General features: G+C 47.7%; 1 protein-coding gene across 6 annotated transcripts in view; it reads right to left on the bottom strand.

Moving 5' to 3' along the window:
- The window catches only part of PCSK4 (proprotein convertase subtilisin/kexin type 4), a 64,105-nt gene extending 43,974 nt beyond the window's left edge, over positions 1 to 20,131 (bottom strand). For 3 of the 6 annotated variants that reach the window (XM_069962448.1, XM_069962449.1, XM_069962453.1), the window contains exons 1-2: positions 14,339 to 14,542; positions 6,853 to 6,957 (exon numbers count right to left, since the gene is read on the bottom strand). In XM_069962448.1, the coding sequence (XP_069818549.1) occupies positions 6,853 to 6,957; positions 14,339 to 14,494 (261 nt within the window). In that variant the 5' untranslated portion in view covers positions 14,495 to 14,542. Of the gene's footprint in view, positions 1 to 6,852; positions 6,958 to 8,097; positions 8,186 to 8,493; positions 8,576 to 14,338; positions 14,543 to 20,077 lie in introns of those variants that run through there. The other 3 variants (XM_069962451.1, XM_069962450.1, XM_069962452.1) reach the window with 3 other exon arrangements.
- Positions 20,132 to 20,133: the final 2 nt, after the last annotated feature.

The following is a 20,133-nucleotide window of genomic DNA, read 5'->3' as shown; positions in this document are numbered from 1 at the left end:
GACTCTCACAACCTACTCCTCTCCTCTGAACTTACTCAACTCTTCAGCACGTACCCAAGTCAGCACTACTATTCTACCTCTAAAGCTCTCAGAACATATTTTGTCTAGTCAAGTAAGAAGTCTATTATCAGCTGGTGTACTAAGTGTTCCTCCAGTAAAGAACAGTTTATTTATTATTACAGGACTCAGTGGTTATTGCACCTACACAGTAGTTACACCGTCCTTGGGTCATCTCCCCTTTCTTTGGGTGGCGGTAGCGACAGTCGGGGTGGGTCATAACTCTACTCCGGACCACAGTCAAAAGCACCCAAGGGACCCATCACAGCCTGACAGGTCACCGACCACAGGGAAAGGATATAGCCAGCTATCCTAAACTAAAAGCAGGTGTGCCTCCATACCTGTGTGCTGAGAATACCAGTAAGTATAGCTTTGTTTTACAGTATGATAGCAAAAAAATAAATAAATAAAATTGCAAACTTGCTTTATATCACATCTACTGTTGATTTGGATTTTAAAAGTTATAACAACAGCAACACTTTTAAAGGGGTTATCCAGCGCTACAAAAACATGGCCACTTTTCCCCCTACTGTTGTCTCCAGTTCAGAAGCAGTTTGCAATTAATCTCCATTTACTTCAATGGAACTGAGTTTCAAAACCCCACCCAAACTGGAGACAACAGTAGGGGGAAAGTGGCCATGTTTTTGTGGCGCTGAATAACCCCTTTAACTGCTAGATTCTGTGGTTCCTCACCCTACACCTGCACCACTCCTGCACTACAGGAGCAGTTCTATTTAAAAAAAAAAAAAAAAAGTGTGTGTCAATAAATCCAGGGGTGGGCACATACCACTCCTGGCCAACGTGACAAGTGCCTCAGCGGTACATTTTATCTTTCCCAGCTAAAGACCACCTGTCTCCCCTGGATTACCGCACGTTCAGCAAGGCAGAGCGTTTCTGTATTCTTTATTAGGAGGGGAAATCTAACAGTTCGGCTTATCTCTCACCGACAACAAAGGGGTTGGGCAGAGATTTTTCTATCATGCCAGACCCCTATCTTCACTGACATTATCTTTTGGTGGATGGTCAGAAGAGCACCATATACCTGTGAGAGGTGGGTATTGCTGCAAAAGTATAAAATGTATGGGGACCTTTTAGACAGTAAAATGCATGAGGGTCAACAGTCCCACTGAGGCTGTCCAGCTTTCCTGAGCATGCACCAGTCCCACTGAGGCTGTCCAGCTTTTTTGAGCATGCACCAGTCTCACTGAGGCTGCCCAGCTTTCCTGAGCATGCACCAGTCCCACTGAGGCTGTCCAGCTTTTCTGAGCATGCACTAGTCTCACTGAGGCTGCCCAGCTTTCATGAGCATGCACCAGTCCCACTGAGGCTGTCCAGCTTTTCTGAGCATGCACTAGGGATGCACGATGCACCGAAATATCGATACTACTATCGATATTTCGGGCAAAAAAACGATTCGGTACCAGGATTTCCTGGTATCGATACTTTATGTTAAGCTGCCTAATAACGCAGCTTAACATAAAGTATAGAGCAGAGCACACGGCCGGCGGCTAGCAGAGCGCCGGCCATGTTCTCTGTGTGCCGCCCCCTGCCCCCACTTCCTCCTCCTCCTCCTCCTCCTCCTCCGCCCGCCCCTTCCTCCGCTCACTGCAGGGAGAAGTTATAGCCGGCACACAGCGATCGCATGTGCCGGCTATATAACTGTGCAGAAGCCGCTGTTACAACTGACAGCGACATCTGACCCATCCTGAGCCTCTCCAGAAGCAGTGGGGGTCGGCTACTATGTGTAACAGACCCCCGCTGCTAATGACCCGCAGCCCGTCACACCGCAGCCTCCTGTACCTCCTGGAATGCAGCCGGTGTGAGGAGCTGCGTCTAGGGCTGCACTCAGTGTGAGGTTGGTGAGACTGACTGATGCCGGCTCGCCCTCCGTCCATCCCCGGCGCTGTTCCTATGCATATTCATGTGTGCACACTCTGGGTGGCTGCGCTTCCTGACCGGCCTGAGTGTGCACACATGAATATGCAGGAGGAACGGAGGTCCGACAGCTGGGGGCTTCCCGGAGCTGAGGGGAGGGGGGATTTGTAAAGGGAGCTAATTTAAGGTGGAACAGACCGCCTGAATCTTGGCCAGCAGCAAAGGTTAATCTTCCTGGTGCCCGAGGTTCAGGCTGTCTGTTCCACCTTAAACTCCCTTTACAAATCCCCCCTCCCCTCTGCTTTGACAAGCCTCATGCTTTGAGTGGTACCGCAGTAAGTGAGAGCAGGGGATGTGTGCAGACATTGCAAACATCCCTGCCCTCTGGTGTGCCCCCCACATCCCTGCCCTCTAGTGTGCCCCCCACATCCCTGCCCCTCTGGTGTGCCCCCCCCCCACATCCCTGCCCCTCTGGTGTGCCCCCCCCCCCCCACATTCCTGCCCCTCTGGTGTGCCCCCCCCCCCCACATTCCTGCCCCTCTGGTGTGCCCCCCCCCCCACATTCCTGCCCCTCTGGTGTTCCCCCCCCCCCCACATTCCTGCCCCTCTGGTGTGCCCCCCCCACATTCCTGCCCCTCTGGTGTGCCCCCCACATTCCTGCCCCTCTGGTGTGCCCCCCACATTCCTGCCCCTCTGGTGTGCCCCCCACATTCCTGCCCCTCTGGTGTGCCCCCCACATTCCTGCCCTCTGGTGTGCGCCCCCCCCCCCACATTCCTGCCCTCTGGTGTGCGCCCCCCCCCACATCCCTGCCCTCTGGTGTGCGCCCCCCCCCCCACATCCCTGCCCTCTAGTGTGCCCCTAACATTCCTGCCCTTACACCCCTGCCCTCTGACAGGAACTGACCTGCCAGGCAGAGTAACCCTCTCTTGTCTGTCCAGACCTGGCAGCCTTCACCAGCTCCCTGCAGTGTGGGGGTTGTAGTCTGTACCCAGTGGCGGATTAAATGTACCCTGGGCTGTTCACCCAACCTGGATCCCCCCCCCCCGTCAATCCGCCCACTACTGCCCCCCCCCCCCATGCTGTCCCCAATAAACACAATGTTTGGTCCCTTGCTGCACAGAGGATGTCAGGAGAGGAGGGGGCTGATCTTATAGGGGAGGTCACAGCAGCACAGAGAATGTCAGGAGAGGAGGGGGCTGATACTATAGGAGAGGACACAGCAGCACAGAGGATGTCAGGAGAGGAGGGGGCTGATCTTATAGGGGAGGTCACAGCAGCACAGAGAATGTCAGGAGAGGAGGGGGCTGATCTTATAGGGGAGGTCACAGCAGCACAGAGGATGTCAGGAGAGGAGGGGGCTGATCTTATAGGGGAGGTCACAGCAGCACAGAGAATGTCAGGAGAGGAGGGGGCTGATCTTATAGGGGAGGTCACAGCGTCCCAGCAGCACAGAGAATGTCAGGAGAGGAGGGGGCTGATCTTATAGGGGAGGTCACAGCGTCCCAGCAGCACAGAGGATGTCAGGAGAGGAGGGTGCTGATCTATAGGGGAGGTCCCAGCAGCACAGAGGATGTCAGGAGAGGAAGGAGTGTGCTGATCTTATGAGAGGTCACAGCAGCACAGAGGATGTCAGGAAAGGAGTGTGCTGATCTATAGAGGAGGTCACAGCAGCACAGAGGATGTCAGGAGAGGAGTGTGCTGATCTATGGGGAGGTCACAGCAGCACAGAGGATGTCAGGAGAGGAGTGTGCTGATCTATAGGGGACGTCACAACAGCACAGAGGATGTCAGGAGAGGAGTGTGCTGATCTATGGGGAGGTCACAGCAGCACAGAGGATGTCAGGAGAGGAGGGGGCTGATCTTATAAGGGGGGGGTTGTATTTTTTTTCGAGGTATCGAACTGGTATTGAGTATCGAACTAAAAAATCAAGTATTGGTATCGAACTCAAAATTCTGGTATCGTGACATCACTAGCATGCACTAGTCTCACTGAGGCTGCCCAGCTTTCCTGAGCATGCACCAGTCCCACTGAGGCTGTCCAGCTTTTCTGAGCATGCACTAGTCTCACTGAGGCTGCCCAGCTTTCCTGAGCATGCACCAGTCCCACTGAGGCTGTCCAGCTTTTCTGAGCGTGCTGCAGTCTCAGTGAGGCTGCCCAGCTTTCCTGAGCATGCACCAGTCCTACTGAGGCCATCCCCCACTCCTGAGTGTGCTGCAGTCCCACTGAGGCCCGTCATGCTGGCTTGAGTCCCCTCCAATAAACCTTAGAGGTCAATCCACAACTGCTTCAGCAATATCTCCCCACCCTTGTCTTATGGGAGATGGTACCAGGACAGGAAACAGCAGGAGTGAGACATCAGAAGACGTGTGGAGCGTGTCCTAAGTGGAGGAAAGGAACCGTGCAGGAGTTTGACGAGGTCAAAGGCAATGGCTTTCTGAGGGACATCCTACATGGCCATACCTCATTTGTGAACAGAAGCTCTGTAAAAAGGGACTAGCACTTGCAGTAAATAACCCAGTGAGGAGGTGGACTACATCCCTATGCAAGGGCGTGTGGATGGTGGGCTGTGGCAATCACCCTGCAGGTGTGGTCACTGGAGCCGCCTTCTTTTCCCAGAGAGAGTCGGAGAAGTGGGACAAAGAAGATCTCCTGCAACAATGTTACGCCCTGGTTGACACACCTGAAGGCCTGAGATCTGGACATGAAAGCCACCTCCCGTGAGCAGTAATCATTACTGCGGCACCCAGTTTTACCTCACTAGCTTGAGTCCCTCAAGCGGTGACACCTTCTCCCACAGCGTCAGTCCTTTCCCCCCAAAACCCACCTCTACATCCAAAGGTGTCAAATGTGGTCCTGTGTACCCCATCAGGAGTCCTCCCATAATATTATTATGGTGACTATGGTCTCTACCCCTTCTTGCCTAACACTGCACTTAACTTCATTTGTGTGTTTTACACTGTCACTTTGTTGTTTTCTATGCAGGATTGTGAATCCAGAGTTACACAGCCTACACTACTACCCTCACACTATTCTTTATCTGTCGCTAATACCTAATAAATCTTCTCTAACCCTGTCTGCCTCTCAGTCTCTACCTATCTCTCTCTAGTATAAGGTTGGAGGGGGGGGGGGGCATTTATGGATAAACCCTTGCAGCCATACTTTTGCTGTTATGTACAATGTTCCGTACCCATTTCGGATCAGGTTTATATGAACGTTGTAAAAAGTTCAAGTCGGGAAAGTCAATGAACTGATCAGCTGCAAGACACTACTGCCACTGCACTGTGAACACTTAGCTCCTCCCTGCAGTCATTACAGCAGATCACCACTAGCAATTGACCTACCTACCTTTACATCACGCAGGGCTAGAGCCTACCAACAAGATACAACTCAGAGGACACACAAACACTGCCTGTGCTGATTTGCAAAGGAAACAATGAGTAATAAAGAGCACTCACAAGATACACAGGCCCATAACTTTCTCCATCCTCTTGTCATCACTTCAAGCCAGCAAGCTCTACAAACTGATAGTGGGTAGAGCTTGGCCACAGAGAAATTACAAGGAGAGTGTGGGCTGGTTGAGTCAAGCACCCACCCTCTTTCTTTAAAGGGGTAGTCCGGCGGGGGAGGGGGGCATTTTTTCCCTGACATCGGGGAGGAGGTGGCTGAGGGAAACTACGCCCACTCACCTCCCCGGTTCCAGCGGCGGCTTCCGCATTGTGGCGCTCCGGTCCCCGGCCGCTTCCTGGTGTCTGACGCGGGCCCGAGACGTGACGTCTCAGGTCCGCTCAGCCAGTCAGTGACGGAGGCGGGATCTGTTTCAAGTCCGCTCAGATCCCGCCTCTGCCCGCCAATTCAATTCAGAAAACAGACATGTCAGTTATTTGCGGCGTTGCACGGGATCCCGGCTTGAGTGTATACGATGTGTATATGCTAGAGCTGGGATCCCATAGATCAATAGGAAGTGTTCACAGGCGCATAAAGTACGTCCGTTGTTGCCGATGACAACAACGGTCGTACTTATACGTAGTGTGAACATAGCCTTAGTGTGTGGTTCTGCAGCTCAGTTCGGCTGTTTTACTGCAGTACTGTTGCTTGAGAAAGAGGGTTCCTCCCTCGAAACGTAACGTACGTCTTACGTCATCATTCCCTCGAATGGACAGAGACTTGCCGAGCACTGGAGCTTAGTGCGAAGATCATCTGGCGCCTGTTCATACACACTGTGGTGACGTTTATTTTTCACTTCTGTCGTTTTGTTATGTTGGAGATTTGTAACTATCGTGATTGTTACTATTCACACAATATAAAGAAAAACTAATATTTTTGCAACTAAAAGTTGTCTCTAGTCCTGTGGTTTCATATTTTGCTGGATTGTATACCAAGTTGGCGGCTTGGTTGGGACTTGGTCACACAGTGTGAATAGCACCAACATTACCTATATATAACTGCAGCGGCAGTGTGTCAATGCAGTAGCGCAAAGATTTCAACAGTTTTGGAGCTCGCAGTATTATTAAAAATGTGATAACTCATCATGTTTAGTGGCTGCTGCATTGTAAAGCCATACTGTATATCATTATAGGCACGGACAGTCAGATGTTCAGGAAAAAGGGAATGCTAGGACGAATGGGAGTAGAGCAAGAGGTCACAGTGCCATCTAGAGATGAACGAACCTCGAGTCCATCCAAACCCAAACGTTTGGCATTTGATTAGCGGTGGCTGCTGAAGTTGGATAAAGCCCTAAGGCTATGTGGAAAACATGCATATAGTCATTGGCTGTAGCCATGTTTTCCAGACAACCTTAGAGCTTTATCCAAGTTCAGCAGCCCCAGCTAATCAAATACCGAACGTTCGAGTTCGGATCGACTCGAACCCGAACGCTGTTCACTCATCTCTAGTGCCATCACAACTATGCAAAAATCACCTGAGGTTCTTTCTTAAGCCAGACTTGTCTCCCCCAGTGAGGACTAAGAGATTTCTTATGCAGTCCTCGATGTTGCAAATGGTAATAATGACTGCCATGTATAACCTGTGTGTATAAAAACAAAAAGAGAAAGAAAGCACTATAAAAAAAATTGTGCACACCCAGGCAATGTATAGATTAGCATTAGTAAGTCAGGCTGCACTTAATTAATGACTTTTATAAGTGACTTGACTATACAAATGTATTTAACCCTTAGGGGACACAGCTAGTTTTGGTGTTTATGACACGGACAAATTTTTCAAATATGACGTGTCATTTTATATATTAATAACTCTGGAATGCTTTTATCGATCCTTGTGGTTCCAAGATTGTTTTTTCGTGACATGTTCTACTTTATGTTAGTGGTACATTTGGGCTGATACCTTTAACTTTTTTTTGTGAAGAACTCCAAAATGTTGTTGAAAAATTGAAAAAATAGCATTTCTCTAAATTTGAAAGTCTCTGCCAATAAGGAAGATAGTTATGCCACAAAGGTTATTGATTAATTCACATCTATAACATGTCTACTTTATGTTGGCAGCATTTGGTGAACATGCTTTGACTTTTTTAGGATTTTAGAGGCCGTGATTGTTTAGTAGCAATTTTCTAAATTTTTGTGAAAATTTAAACTCAGAATTTTTTAGGGACCAGTTCAGTTTTGAAGCATATTCTAGAGGCCTGTATACTAGAAACCCCATTTTAAACTCTTCACCTTTTGAAGTATTCAAATTGACATTTAAAACAGTTAACCCTTTAGGCATTTCACAGGAACAACTGCAAAGTAAGTATGAAAAGTAAAAATTTCCATTTTCTTTGCAGACATTCCAATTCAATCCTATTTTTTTCATACCAAACCTGCTATAAAAATTGAAATGCAATAAAACATTTATTCCTCTGAATCTGCAGTTTTAACAAATACCCCATTTGTGGAGGTAAAGTGTTGTGCGGGCGCACAACATGGCTCAGAAGAGAAGGAGCACCCTTTAAATTTTGGCGTGTGGATTTGGCTGGAATAAGGGGTACAGTGGGCATTTGGACCCTACAGGTTTTTTACAGTTTTTTTGCAAAAGTGGGCCGTGAAAATGAAAAATCACATTTTTCACACTTATACATTGGTGAAACCCCAAATTTTTCAAATTTCCAAAAGCTTGGAGGAGAAAAAAAAAACAACATTTGTAAAGCAACTTTTCCTAAGTACGGAAATACCCCATTTGTGAACGTAAATTATTGTACGGGTGCACAACAGGACTCAGAAGAGAAGGAGCACCTATGTCTATGTGTGCACTACTGCTGTAGCAGTAAATGCACGGACATTTACTGACACTAACGGACACTGACTGACGTTTACTCACACTTACTAACGGTCACTGACTGATGCTTACTCACACTTACTAATGGATGCAGACTGACGATAACTAACTGACACTGATTGATGCTCAGTAACGGACACTGACAGACTCTTACTAATGGATGCTGGCTGACACTTACAGAAGGTGACTGACGCTTGCTGACACCTGCTAATGGACGCTGACTGACTCTTACTAACGGACATTGACTGATACTGACGCTTACTAATGGACACTTACTGACACCGACACTTACTAATGGACGTTGACTGATACTGACGGACGCTTACTGACGCTTACTAACGGACGCTGCCTGACGCTTACTAATGGACGCTGCCTGACACAAACGGACGCTGCCTGACGCTTACAAATGGACGCTGCCCGATGCTTACAAACGGACGCTGACTGACGCTTACTAACGGACACTGACTGCTGCTTACTAACGGACGCTGACTGACGGATACTAACTGATCTCCCTTATAACTGGGAGATCACAGGGGAGGGGGTACTTTTTATTATAGGTGTGTGTGTGTGTTTTACACTATATGGATGCAGGCTTTAATTTCCTCACAAAGTGAAGGATCAGAGCCTGCATCCATGATCAGATACTGTGATTGGCAGCTCTGATCACAGAGCTGCCAATCACAGTATATAGCAGCATGTACCAGCGTCATTACACAGACGCTGCTACATGCTGCTGCAGCAGGAGGGGGTCACAGCAGAGATCGCTCCTTCCCACTCCTCCTCGCAGCACTGGCTCCCCGGTCCCGGAACCCACTCTGAGCTCCGGGATCCGGTGAGCTAGTGCTGCTGGCAGGAGGAGGGGGATGGCTGTGGCCCTCAGGTGAGCGGCGGCGGCGGGTGGGTGGTTGTATATGGATGGATGGATGGGGGGGGATTGGGGCCGGATGGCACAGCAGCAGGGGGAGGATCGGGGGAGGACACGACATCAGGGGAGGTGGAGGAACGGAGGACACGGATCAGGGGAGGACGCAGGACACAACATCACGGGAGGAAGTGGGGTACGGAGGACACAGGACACGGGAGGGGGGGTACGGAGGATACAGGACACAGCAACGGGGGGGAAATCAGGAACACACGGCAGCGGGGGGCGGGGTCCGAACGGCAGCAGCTTCCCCCGGATCCCAGAACTCGGCAGAGACCGGGGGTTTACTGCTTATTTCACTGGCATCCGTGGATCATTACCGATCCACTGATGCCGGTGATCGCCTGTGCTCGACCCCTTCAGGGGGTCCAGCAGCAGCTACACTAATCTGTCAGCTATCAGCTGACAGTTTAGTTGCGGCTCCCGGTCACTGTTTATGTAAACAGTGAGCACCGGGAGCCGGGCAGTTATAGTACGTCCTGGTGCGGATAGTAACCTCCTGCCAGGACGTACTATAACTGCCTGGTGCGGCTAGGGGTTAAAGCGAAAATGTTCAGAAATCAATAAATATCAATAGTACAAGCAATTGTAAGAAACTCTGTAACAGGTTTTATTCAGCAAAAGAGTTTCATTCCTTACTCAAAAAGCAGTTTTCCTTCTTCCTCCCTCAAAAGAAGCAGGATTTCTGTGTCCATTATGGTCTGCCGAGGGGGATGAGCGAGCATGGAGAGGAGAAAAGGCATCCCTGCACAACACATCATCCTGCAATCTTCTCTCACCAAGCTCCCAGACCAGCAGTGAGCTTTCTGACCTGTGAATCCAGCGTTTTATCTGCCCAGACAGTCTCCATACTGCAGGGCTACCTGTCTGCTCTTCCTGCTCACTTATCCCCCTCCATAGGTTTCCATTGTTTTCTGCAAAAAAATATTAAATGACAGTTACACTTTAAGGCTAGGTTCACACTACGTATATTTCAGTCAGTATTGTGGTCCTCATATTGCAACCAAAACCAGGAGTTGATTAAAAACACAGAAAGGCTCTGTCCACACAATGTTGAAATTGAGTGGATGGCCGCCATATACCAGTAAATAACTGCCATTATTTCAATACAACAGCCGTTATTTTAAAATAACAGCAAATATTTGCCATTAAATGTCGGCCATCCATTCAATTTCAACATTGTGTGAACAGAGCCTTTCTGTGTTTTTAATCCACTCCTGGTTTTGGTTGCAATATGAGGACCACAATACTGACTGAAATATACGTAGTGTGAACATAGCCTAAGGCTGGGTGGTCCTCATATTGCAACCAAAACCAGGAGTGGATTGAAAACACAGAAAGGCTATGTTTACACAATGTTGAAATTGAGTGGATGGCCGCCAAATATTTGCTGTTATTTTAAAACAACGGCTGTTGTATTGAAATAATGGCAGTTCTTTACCGTTATATGGCTTCTATCCAATTCAATCCACTCCTGGTTGAGGTTGCAAAATACTTACCAAATACTGACTGAAATATACTGTGTATGAACCCAGCCTAAGGGTCCTATTACACCAACAAATTATCTGACATTTTTTTGAGCCAAAGCCAGGAATGGACTATAAACAGAGAACAGGTAACAATGGAATGACTGAGATTCCTCATCTTTTCAAATCCATTCCTGGCTTTGGCTTACAAAAATCTGTCAGATAGTGTGTTGGTGTAATAGGGCCCTTAGGGCCATAATCTACATTAGGCCACGGTCACATGTGACACACACTAAAAACCTGCAACAATGTACAGTAAAATGTTTGTGAGTTATAGTTTACAGAATTAAAAAGATAAGCCATTCTGTGTGTGCCACCGCCCTTGTGATATACTAGGTACAGTACCATTCCTGTCATCTGCCAGCAATTAGATTTTTCAGGAAACAGTTGATTATACAATTTAAATTGTCTTCTTAGAGAGGTAAATAAAACGATAATAAAAGAAAAATAGTTTTTTCACTTGGATTTATACTGAAAAATAGTGGCACGCTTCTTCTGATGTAAAAGAGTGGATATAAAAAGTTTTTAAAGCCCGGCTACAATGCCAGACCTAGACAAATTACAATTCCAGATTCATATCCACCTTCAATGTGATCTGTACAATTTCATTAAAAACCAATTGAAATCATTTCTAATTTTAGCTGTGTTTAGAATGAGTTTGTTTGCTTACACGATCAGAAGCTAAACTGTCTGAAGATCAGGTTGTTTATTAGGAGTAGAGATGAGCGAACCGGGTTCGGGTTCGAGTTGATCTGAACCCAATCGTTCGGCATTTGATTAGCTGTGGCTGCTGAACTTGGATAAAGCTCTAAGGTTGTCTGGAAAACATGGATACAGCCAATGACTATATCCATGTTTTCCCACATAGCCTTAGGGCTTTATCCAAGTTCAGCAGCCACCGCTAATCAAATGGCGAACGTTCGGATTCGGATGGACTCGAACCCAAACCCCCTTCGCTCATCTCTAATTAGGAGGCTTGAAAACTGGAGGGAAAACCACTGGAAAAAAAAATGCATGCAATGTGGTTTTTTAGATTGAGCTTAAAAAAAATGCATAAAAAAATGACGGCCATTATGTTAGTGCCAAATGACGGCCACAAATAATGTTATCGAGCATCATAAGCGGCCATCATTACCGACAGACGGCAGTCTTTTCACACTAATATGACAGCCGCCCAGAAAGAGTCCACAAAAACCTTGGAGCGTTTTTGCAATTAAGGCTAGAGTCATACATCTGTGATCTATGGTCCGCAAGCTAGTTGTATATCATGGACTGAACTCTATGGGACTTCCTGCATCATAATTTAGTATGATACAGGAATAATTAAAGGGGTTGTGCAGGAGAAATTCATAATTGGACATCTTACCAGGGCTGCGGGGGACATGTCAGTAATGTATACTTACCTGTCCTGTTCCCCCGCAGCTGTTGGTCTCGGTCCACCAGTTCTCCACCAATGTCAGTGTTTTGGAAACATTCTGTGACGTGACGCTCTCTCCTGAAATGGCCAGTCAGCATAGACCGTATAGAATCTATGCTGACTGGCCATTTCCGGAGGAAGCAGCACATCAGCGGATGTTTTCATAACACAACAGCAGCAGAAAATAGACGGTCCAAGAGCCAACATTACTGACTTTTCCCCCCAAACCTCTGTAAACACTAAGCTGTTTAAACTGACAGAGAAGTGCCAGTTTAGTAGCAAACAGCTGTAGCCATTTGGGAGCTCACTGCATCATATTAAATTATGATGCACAGAGTACCATGAGAGGGTTCAGTCTGTAATATATGGCCTGCTTATGGACTATATATCACAGACATGTAAGAGTAGTATTAGAAAGTTAAACAGATTTGTAAATTACTTTTATTTAAAAATCTCAAGTCTTTTAGTACTTATCAGCTGCTGTATGTCCTGCAGGAAGGGGTGTATTCTTTCCAGTCTGACACAGTTCTCCCTGCTGCCACCTCTGTCCGTGTCAGGAACTGTCCAGAGCAGTAGAGGTTTTCTATGGGACTTTGCTACGGCTCTGAACAGTTCCTGTCATGGACAGAGGTGGTAGCAGAGAGTAGTGTGTCACACTGGAAAGAATACACCCCTTCCCGCAGTGCATACAGCAGCTGATAAGTACTGGATGACTTGAGATTACCAAATAGAACAAAGTTACAAATCTGTATAACTTTCTGCCACCAGTTCATTTAATTTTTTTTCCAAGGGTGTGCATATTTATGCAAACACATTATTTTCTTTATTTGTGTTTTCTACCCTAAAAAACGTTCAGCATTTTCAACTGAATTCACCTATTTACCAGATACTAAAACATGTTTTTTTTTTCTAATCCATTTCTATATTCTGTTTGTAATTTTTTTATTTCATTTTTGTATGTTATTGCTGCCATCTTGCCTTTTGTTCACAGCATTTAACATCATACTTTACTACAAGCCTCTTGGACATAGACAGCAATAGACATAACATTTCTTATAAAGGCTTACAGACTCCACAGCCCTGGTGATGTGCTCCATTTTTCAAAACGCCACTGATTCCTGCAATCTACGCCTGTTTCTTCATGTGCACCAGTCCGCACTATGCACTGGAGGCGAGCCTGGCACTCCCACTGTAATGGTATACCTTCCCCTTGGTAAAGTGCCCAGACTTGATTCTAACGAAGGGGTGTCACTAAGGGGAGGGGATATTATTACATTGGGGGCACCTGGCGCGCCTTCAGTAAATAGAGTAGGTTGGTGCACATGAAGAAATCGGCACTGATTGTGGGAACCAGGCGGCATTTTGAAACATGGACAGTGTCATTGCGATCTCTGTGCCGACCGGGTAGTAAAAAAAAAAAATTTACTAAGCAAACTGGTACATTCACTTTAAAGGTCAAAACATGTTTGTATTTTCTCAATAGAAAAATGGCTTTTGTCCACAACTTTACAGCCATAAAATAAATTGTCACGTCTTTATCAGCCGTTTACAAAATTACTCAAAAGCAAGCAAATAAGCGATTAATTTTTTGTTTTGTTTCACAATTTACACCACAGCTACACAAAAAACATTGATAAATGTGTGAATTAAGGACATCTATAAACAGAGATCAGGTCAGAAAGGAAAGACTGAGATTTTCCCTCTTCTCAGATCCATTCCTGGCTTTGGCTTCAATAATCTGTCAGATAAATCTGCATGAGTAGAGGCAACCTTAAGGCCCTATTCCACCAACAGATCTGACGACAGATTATCTGCCAAAGATTTGAAGCCAAACCCAGGAGTGGATTTGAAAAGAGGAAAAATCCAGTATTTCCTTTATGACCTGATCTCTGTTTATAGTCTGTTCCTGGGTTTGGCTTCAAATCTTTGGCAGATAATCTGTCCTCAGATCTGTTGGTGGAATAGGGCCTTAGACTGACCTAATAACATCCCCCCCCCCCCCCCCCCCATTACAACCATCTAAAAGATTTACTGGGCAAAATGATGAAAAGCAAAGGAAACTTGAGCCATTGCCCATAGCAACCATGGAGTCCAGGTGTCTTTTCTGAAAGGACCAATTGTAAAGGATGTAAGGCAGTCCCATATAGGATTAGGTTTGCTAAATCTGGAAACTAGGCCTCCGGGTTCCTTTGCAGCATCTATGTACCGCCAAGTACCACACTAACACAGTGTGTACATGGCCCTTTATGGACCAATCTGCTGCAGTCATCACCTGGCCCTTATTGATGAAGCCATACTTCCTGGCTATTCTGTCCGCCTCCTCGGGGCCTCCAGGCACTTTCACCGCCCAGCTGTTTGTGTATACCCGCAGAGCCAACCCCAAGGGCAGCCAGATGAGCAGGGTCAGTGCGGCACCCCCCTTTAGCATGGTGCACAGTGCCCCAAAGCTTGAGATAGATGCTAGAGTGTATCCTCTCCTTTGAGTGTGATGTCAGCAAAGAGGCGGGGTCTCATTCAGTAGGGGCGGAGTTATGTTAAGGTTAGAAGCAGGAAGCAGCAAGCTACTGCGCTATCCACTGGTGTATGCTCAGAGGGAAGGAAGCTCCAATATTGACAGTAAGATGGATCCCCCTGGATACAGGGGAGAGGACTGGTGTGTGGGGTCTGTATACAGGGGGAGAGGACTGGTGTTTGGGGGGTCTGTATACAGGGTGAGAGGACTGGTGTGTAGGGGGTCTGTATACAGGGGGAGAGGACTGGTGTGTAGGGGGTCTGTATACAGGGGGAGAGGACTGGTGTGTGGGGGGTCTGTACACAGGGGGAGAGGACTGGTGTGTGGGGGGTCTGTATAAAGGAGGAGAGGACTGGTGTGTGGTATCTGTATACAGGGGGAGAGGACTGGTGTGTGGGGTTTGTATACAGGGGGAGAGGACTGGTGTGTGGGGTTTGTATACAGGGGGAGAGGACTGGTGTGTGGGGCCTGTATACAGGGTGAGAGGACTGGTGTGTGGGGGGTCTGTATACAGGGGAGAGGACTGGTGTGTGGGGGGTCTGTATACAGGGGAGAGGACTGGTGTGTGGGGTCTGTATACAGGGGAGAGGACTGGTGTGTGGGGTCTGTATACAGGGGAGAGGACTGGTGTGTGGGGTCTGTATACAGGGTGAGAGGACGTGTGTGGGGTCTGTATACAGGGTGAGAGGCCTGGTGTGTGGGGTCTGTATACAGGGTGAGAGGACTGGTGTGTGGGGTCTGTATATAGGATAGAGAGGACTGGTGTGTGGGGTCTGTATACAGGGGGAGAGGACTGGTGTGTGGGGGTCTGTATACAGGGGGAGAGGACTGGTGTGTGGGGGTCTGTATACAGGGGGAGAGGACTGGTGTGTGGGGGGTCTGTATAAAGGAGGAGAGGACTGGTGTGTGGTATCTGTATACAGGGGGAGAGGACTGGTGTGTGGGGTTTGTATACAGGGGGAGAGGACTGGTGTGGGGGGTCTGTATACAGGGGAGAGGACTGGTGTGTAAGGGGTCTGTATACAGGGGAGAGGACTGGTGTGTGGGGTCTGTATACAGGGTGAGAGGCCTGGTGTGTGGGGTCTGTATACAGGGTGAGAGGACTGGTGTGTGGGGTCTGTATATAGGATAGAGAGGACTGGTGTGTGGGGTCTGTATATAGGATAGAGAGGACTGGTGTGTGGGGGTCTGTATACAGGGGGAGAGGACTGGTGTGTGGGGGTCTGTATACAGGGGGAGAGGACTGGTGTGTGGGGGTCTGTATACAGGGGGAGAGGACTGGTGTGTGGGCGGGTCTGTATACAGGGGGAGAGGACTGGTGTGTGGGCGGGTCTGTATACAGGGGGAGAGGACTGGTGTGTGGGCGGCTCTGTATACAGGGGGAGAGGACTGGTGTGTGGGCGGGTCTGTATACAGGGGGAGAGGACTGGTGTGTGTGGGGTCTGTATACAGGGGGAGAGGACTGGTGTGTGTGTGTGGGGTCTGTATACAGGGGGAGAGGACTGGTGTGTGTGGGGTCTGTATACAGGGGGAGAGGACTGGTGTGTGTGTGGGGTCTGTATACAGGGGGAGAGGACTGGTGTGTGTGTGGGGTCTGTATACAGGATAGAGAGGACTGGTGTGTGTGGGGTCTGTATACAGGATAGAGAGGACTGGTGTGTGTGTGGGGTCTGTATACAGGGGGAGAGGACTGGTGTGTGTGTGTGGGGTCTGTATACAGGATAGAGAGGACTGGTGTGTGTGTGGGGTCTGTATACAGGATAGAGAGGACTGGTGTGTGTGTGGGGTCTGTATACAGGATAGAGAGGACTGGTGTGTGTGGGGTCTGTATACAGGATAGAGAGGACTGGTGTGTGTGGGATCTATATACAGGATAGAGAGGACTAGTGTGTGGGGGGGTCTGTATACAGGGGAGAGGACTGGTGTGCGTGGTGCCTGTACAGGATAGAGAGCACTGGTTTGTGTGTGTGTGTGTGTGGGGGGGGGGGGGGGTCGGTATACAGTGGACACACCAGTCCTCTCTATATACGGACCCTATACCAGTCCTCTCACCCTGTATACTGATCCTGCAGCGGTGGGGGTGTGGGGTGGCTCGGGGACAGATCTGTAGGGTTACCGGAGGTGGCTGGGGCCAGATCTGTGAAGTTACTGGCGGCGGGTGTGGGGACGGTGGTGGGGGCTTGGTGCTGGGGATGTCCCTGGTACTACTCCTCCCATCATCTGCTTATACTATGAGAAGATGATGGGAGGAGTAGTAGTGTCTATCTGTCCCACTGCAGCAAGCAGGGAGGGAGGAAGTAGTTAGATGCACCGGCTCCTCTCTCCCTGTTCGGTGCCCTCTATTTGGGGAGCAAATGTCCTTGCTCCCCAAACTATCCCATAAGCATAGTCTATCAATAAAGTGTAGTTTACATTACATTGCAAACATATTAAAAAATACTTTTGGACGGAGTTGTCCTTCAATGACATATTAAAGGGGTAGTGCGGCGCTAAAAAATTATTCACAAAATAACACACATTACAAAGTTATACAACTTTGTAATGTATGTTATGTATGTGAATGGCCCCCTTCCCCGTGTTCCCCGACCCCCACCCATGGACCCGGAACTGTAGTGCATTATACATAGCTGATTCGTGTCAACCCCGTCCGCATTTCTTCTGACAATAATGTAATCTTCGGGAGGCCGGCCGACCCGCTCCTGCTGTCCCTCATGCTGGCCCCCCTCTGCCGCGCCATAACTGTGCTCAGCCGCGATTGGCTGAGCATAACTGTGCTCAGCCAATCGTGGCTGAGCAGCTGATGACGTGTGCCATGTCATCAGCTGCTCAGCCGCGATTGGCTGAGCATAACTGTGCTCAGCCAATCGAGGCTGAGCACAGTTATGATGCAGCAGAGGGGGGATGGCATGAGGGCAGTTATTACAAAGTTGTATAACTTTGTAATGTGTGTTATTTTGTGAATAATTTCTTAGCGCCGCACTACCCCTTTAATTCTTTGGGCGGCCGGCAGAATTCGCTGGCAAAGATCATTGAATCTATGGAATAGGTGGAGCTACAAGTGGAGGCCGCCCAGCGGAATCTGCTTAAAGTCTCTGCAGATTCTGCCATGTGAACGTACCCGAAAATCAGAAATTTAGGGTGGGGGAGGATGACTTTGTGTCCCTAGTTCTGAGAGAGATCACATACACGCAAGTCTAATTTCAAGTAGTATTCATTTTTATATATATATTTTTTTTAACATTGTAGACTTGTTGTTCCTTTCAGAGTTTGTAATGTTCCTTTTTTAAAGGGGGTTGGTTGTTTATATTGAAAATTAATAAAGATTTAATAAGAAGCACTGTGAGAACCTTTCGGTTTGTGTGTGTGACATCATAGTGAGAAACTGTGAGAACCTCTGTGTGTGACATCACTTCGAGAATGTTTGACATCACTGCAAGATCTGGTGTGTGTGAGACACATCACTGTGAACTAGAGATGAGCGAATTTACAGTATTAATGAATTGAAGCGCGTTTTCTCCAAAATCCGCTCACCAACTGGCTGACGTTTAACTGACTGCCACTCCGTACTGCTCCTCTCTGTGTGCTGGGAAAAGTTCCAGTCCTGGGAAACTGGGACTGCAGCACAGTACTCTGTCCGCTCTGTGTCAGTGAAGAGTTGGACTCCATAGACTTCTCCTGGCTTGTTCACCTGACTGGTATGGGTCTGAACAAAATTTCTAACATGTCAAAAGTTTTTTTTATTTTTTTTATTTTATGATGACAGGTACACTTTTAATGTGATACCATGCACCTTCTTATAGATAATGGACCAAAGATTAACTAAGTTTATCTAACAGCCTGAGCCACTTAGAGAAATCTGATTCTCTAAATGCCCCAATACACTTTATGGGTGCCTTCACATGTACCGGATTCGCAGCAGATTTCACACTGCGAGTTTGCTGCGAATCCTTGTACAGTGTAGTTCAATAGGGTTACATACTCGCAGCAGAATTTTCATTCCACTGCTAGTATGTAACCCGACCCCTTTAACCTCACCAGCATACATTACCTGCTCTGTGGCTGCATATAAGGCTCCCGGCTACCATCGGTCCCCATCAGCCAATCAGTGCTGATTGGCTGATGGGGACCGCCGGTAACTTCGCATGCAGCCGCATCACCAAACAGGTTATGTAGGCTGCAGGCTGTGTGTGTGTGTGTGTGGGGTGTTTAAAGGGGCCGAGTTACATACTGGCAGCGGAATAAATTACGCTCCGGATATGAAATCCATTGAACTTCACTATACAAGGATTTGCAGCGGATTTTACTGCAAACTAGCAGCGTGAAATCTGCTGCGAATCTGGTACATGTGAAGGAAGCCTAAGGCTATGTTCACACAGTATTTTTGCAACAAAAAACAGGAGTGGATTGAAAATACTGAAAAGCTATGTTCACACACTGTTGAAATTAAGCGGATGGCCGCGGCAAATAATTGAGGTTATTTCAAAACACGTGTTTTTGCCATACGCACAACAGTGGTGTTTTTGAGAGAACCAGAACAATCCTATTGAAGTCTATGAAAGAAAAAACGCTACACCCTCAGCAAAAGCCTCAAAACGCAATAGGCGAGGAAAAACGCAGATCATAAAATTCCACTGACCTCCAGCTAACATCTGGCAGCTGGTGTTTTTACAAAAGGAAACTCCATGGTGTTTTTTCAAAAGTTTAAGGCAGTGTGAGCCAGCCTCAAAGGCATAAGCTGGTGCCAGAGCAGTCTGTCCGCAGCTTACCCATCCGCTCTCCATAAGGAAAGCCCTTCGGTTTACATCCGTCATCATTTACCCCCCTAAAAACCATGTGGACTCTCTGAGGTGGAGGGTTGGACAAAAACTGAGCACAACTGTTCTGAGTAAAACCTATTGGAGTAAATGGGGACAAAGCCATCATCAAAGAGTCTATTCGGTGCCACAAAAATACGTTTTTGGATTGGATACTAACTAAAAAAAAACCCTTTGACTTTATTGGGATCTGTCAGGTTTCTGTTCATTTTCCAGGATTTGAGCAGACAAAAAAATGACTGATTGTAGGATGTTTTAGGCCACTCAGATCCTGCAAAATAAATGGAGGTTGTGAGGGAGCTTCCTAATCTGAGCCCTGGCAAAAGTGTCACGAAATGAGAAGGAAAGAAGGGCGCAGATGTGAACTAGGCCCTAATCACATACTTCTCACCTATCACAGGTGAGGCTGATCACACATAGGGATGGTCACACCCAGGGACAGGGATGGTCCCATACAGAGAAGGTAATTTATCAGGAGCAGTTCATGGGTCACTGTCAGGAGACATACTGACCGCAACCTGAATAGAGTGAAAAGTATACTGTTGAACAATAGGATCAATATGTACTATGTTCCAGCAGAGTTCTTATAAGTTCGTGGCCCTTTAAGAGCTTGGGGGCCATTGTAGCCGCTGTCCTTATCGTTTGTGTACACGTCACTAGTGGGAGCACCTGCGGCTCTGCTCACCTGTAGTAACACAGCGCAGCGTGTACTCTATGCGGGCACGGCCGGCAGACTCCTGC

Source organism: Dendropsophus ebraccatus, chromosome 3, assembly GCF_027789765.1.
Source record: "Dendropsophus ebraccatus isolate aDenEbr1 chromosome 3, aDenEbr1.pat, whole genome shotgun sequence".
NCBI classification, from domain to species: domain Eukaryota; kingdom Metazoa; phylum Chordata; class Amphibia; order Anura; family Hylidae; genus Dendropsophus; species Dendropsophus ebraccatus.
The sequence above is the reverse complement of the archived record's forward strand: the minus strand, read 5'-3'. Positions and strand labels throughout refer to the sequence as shown.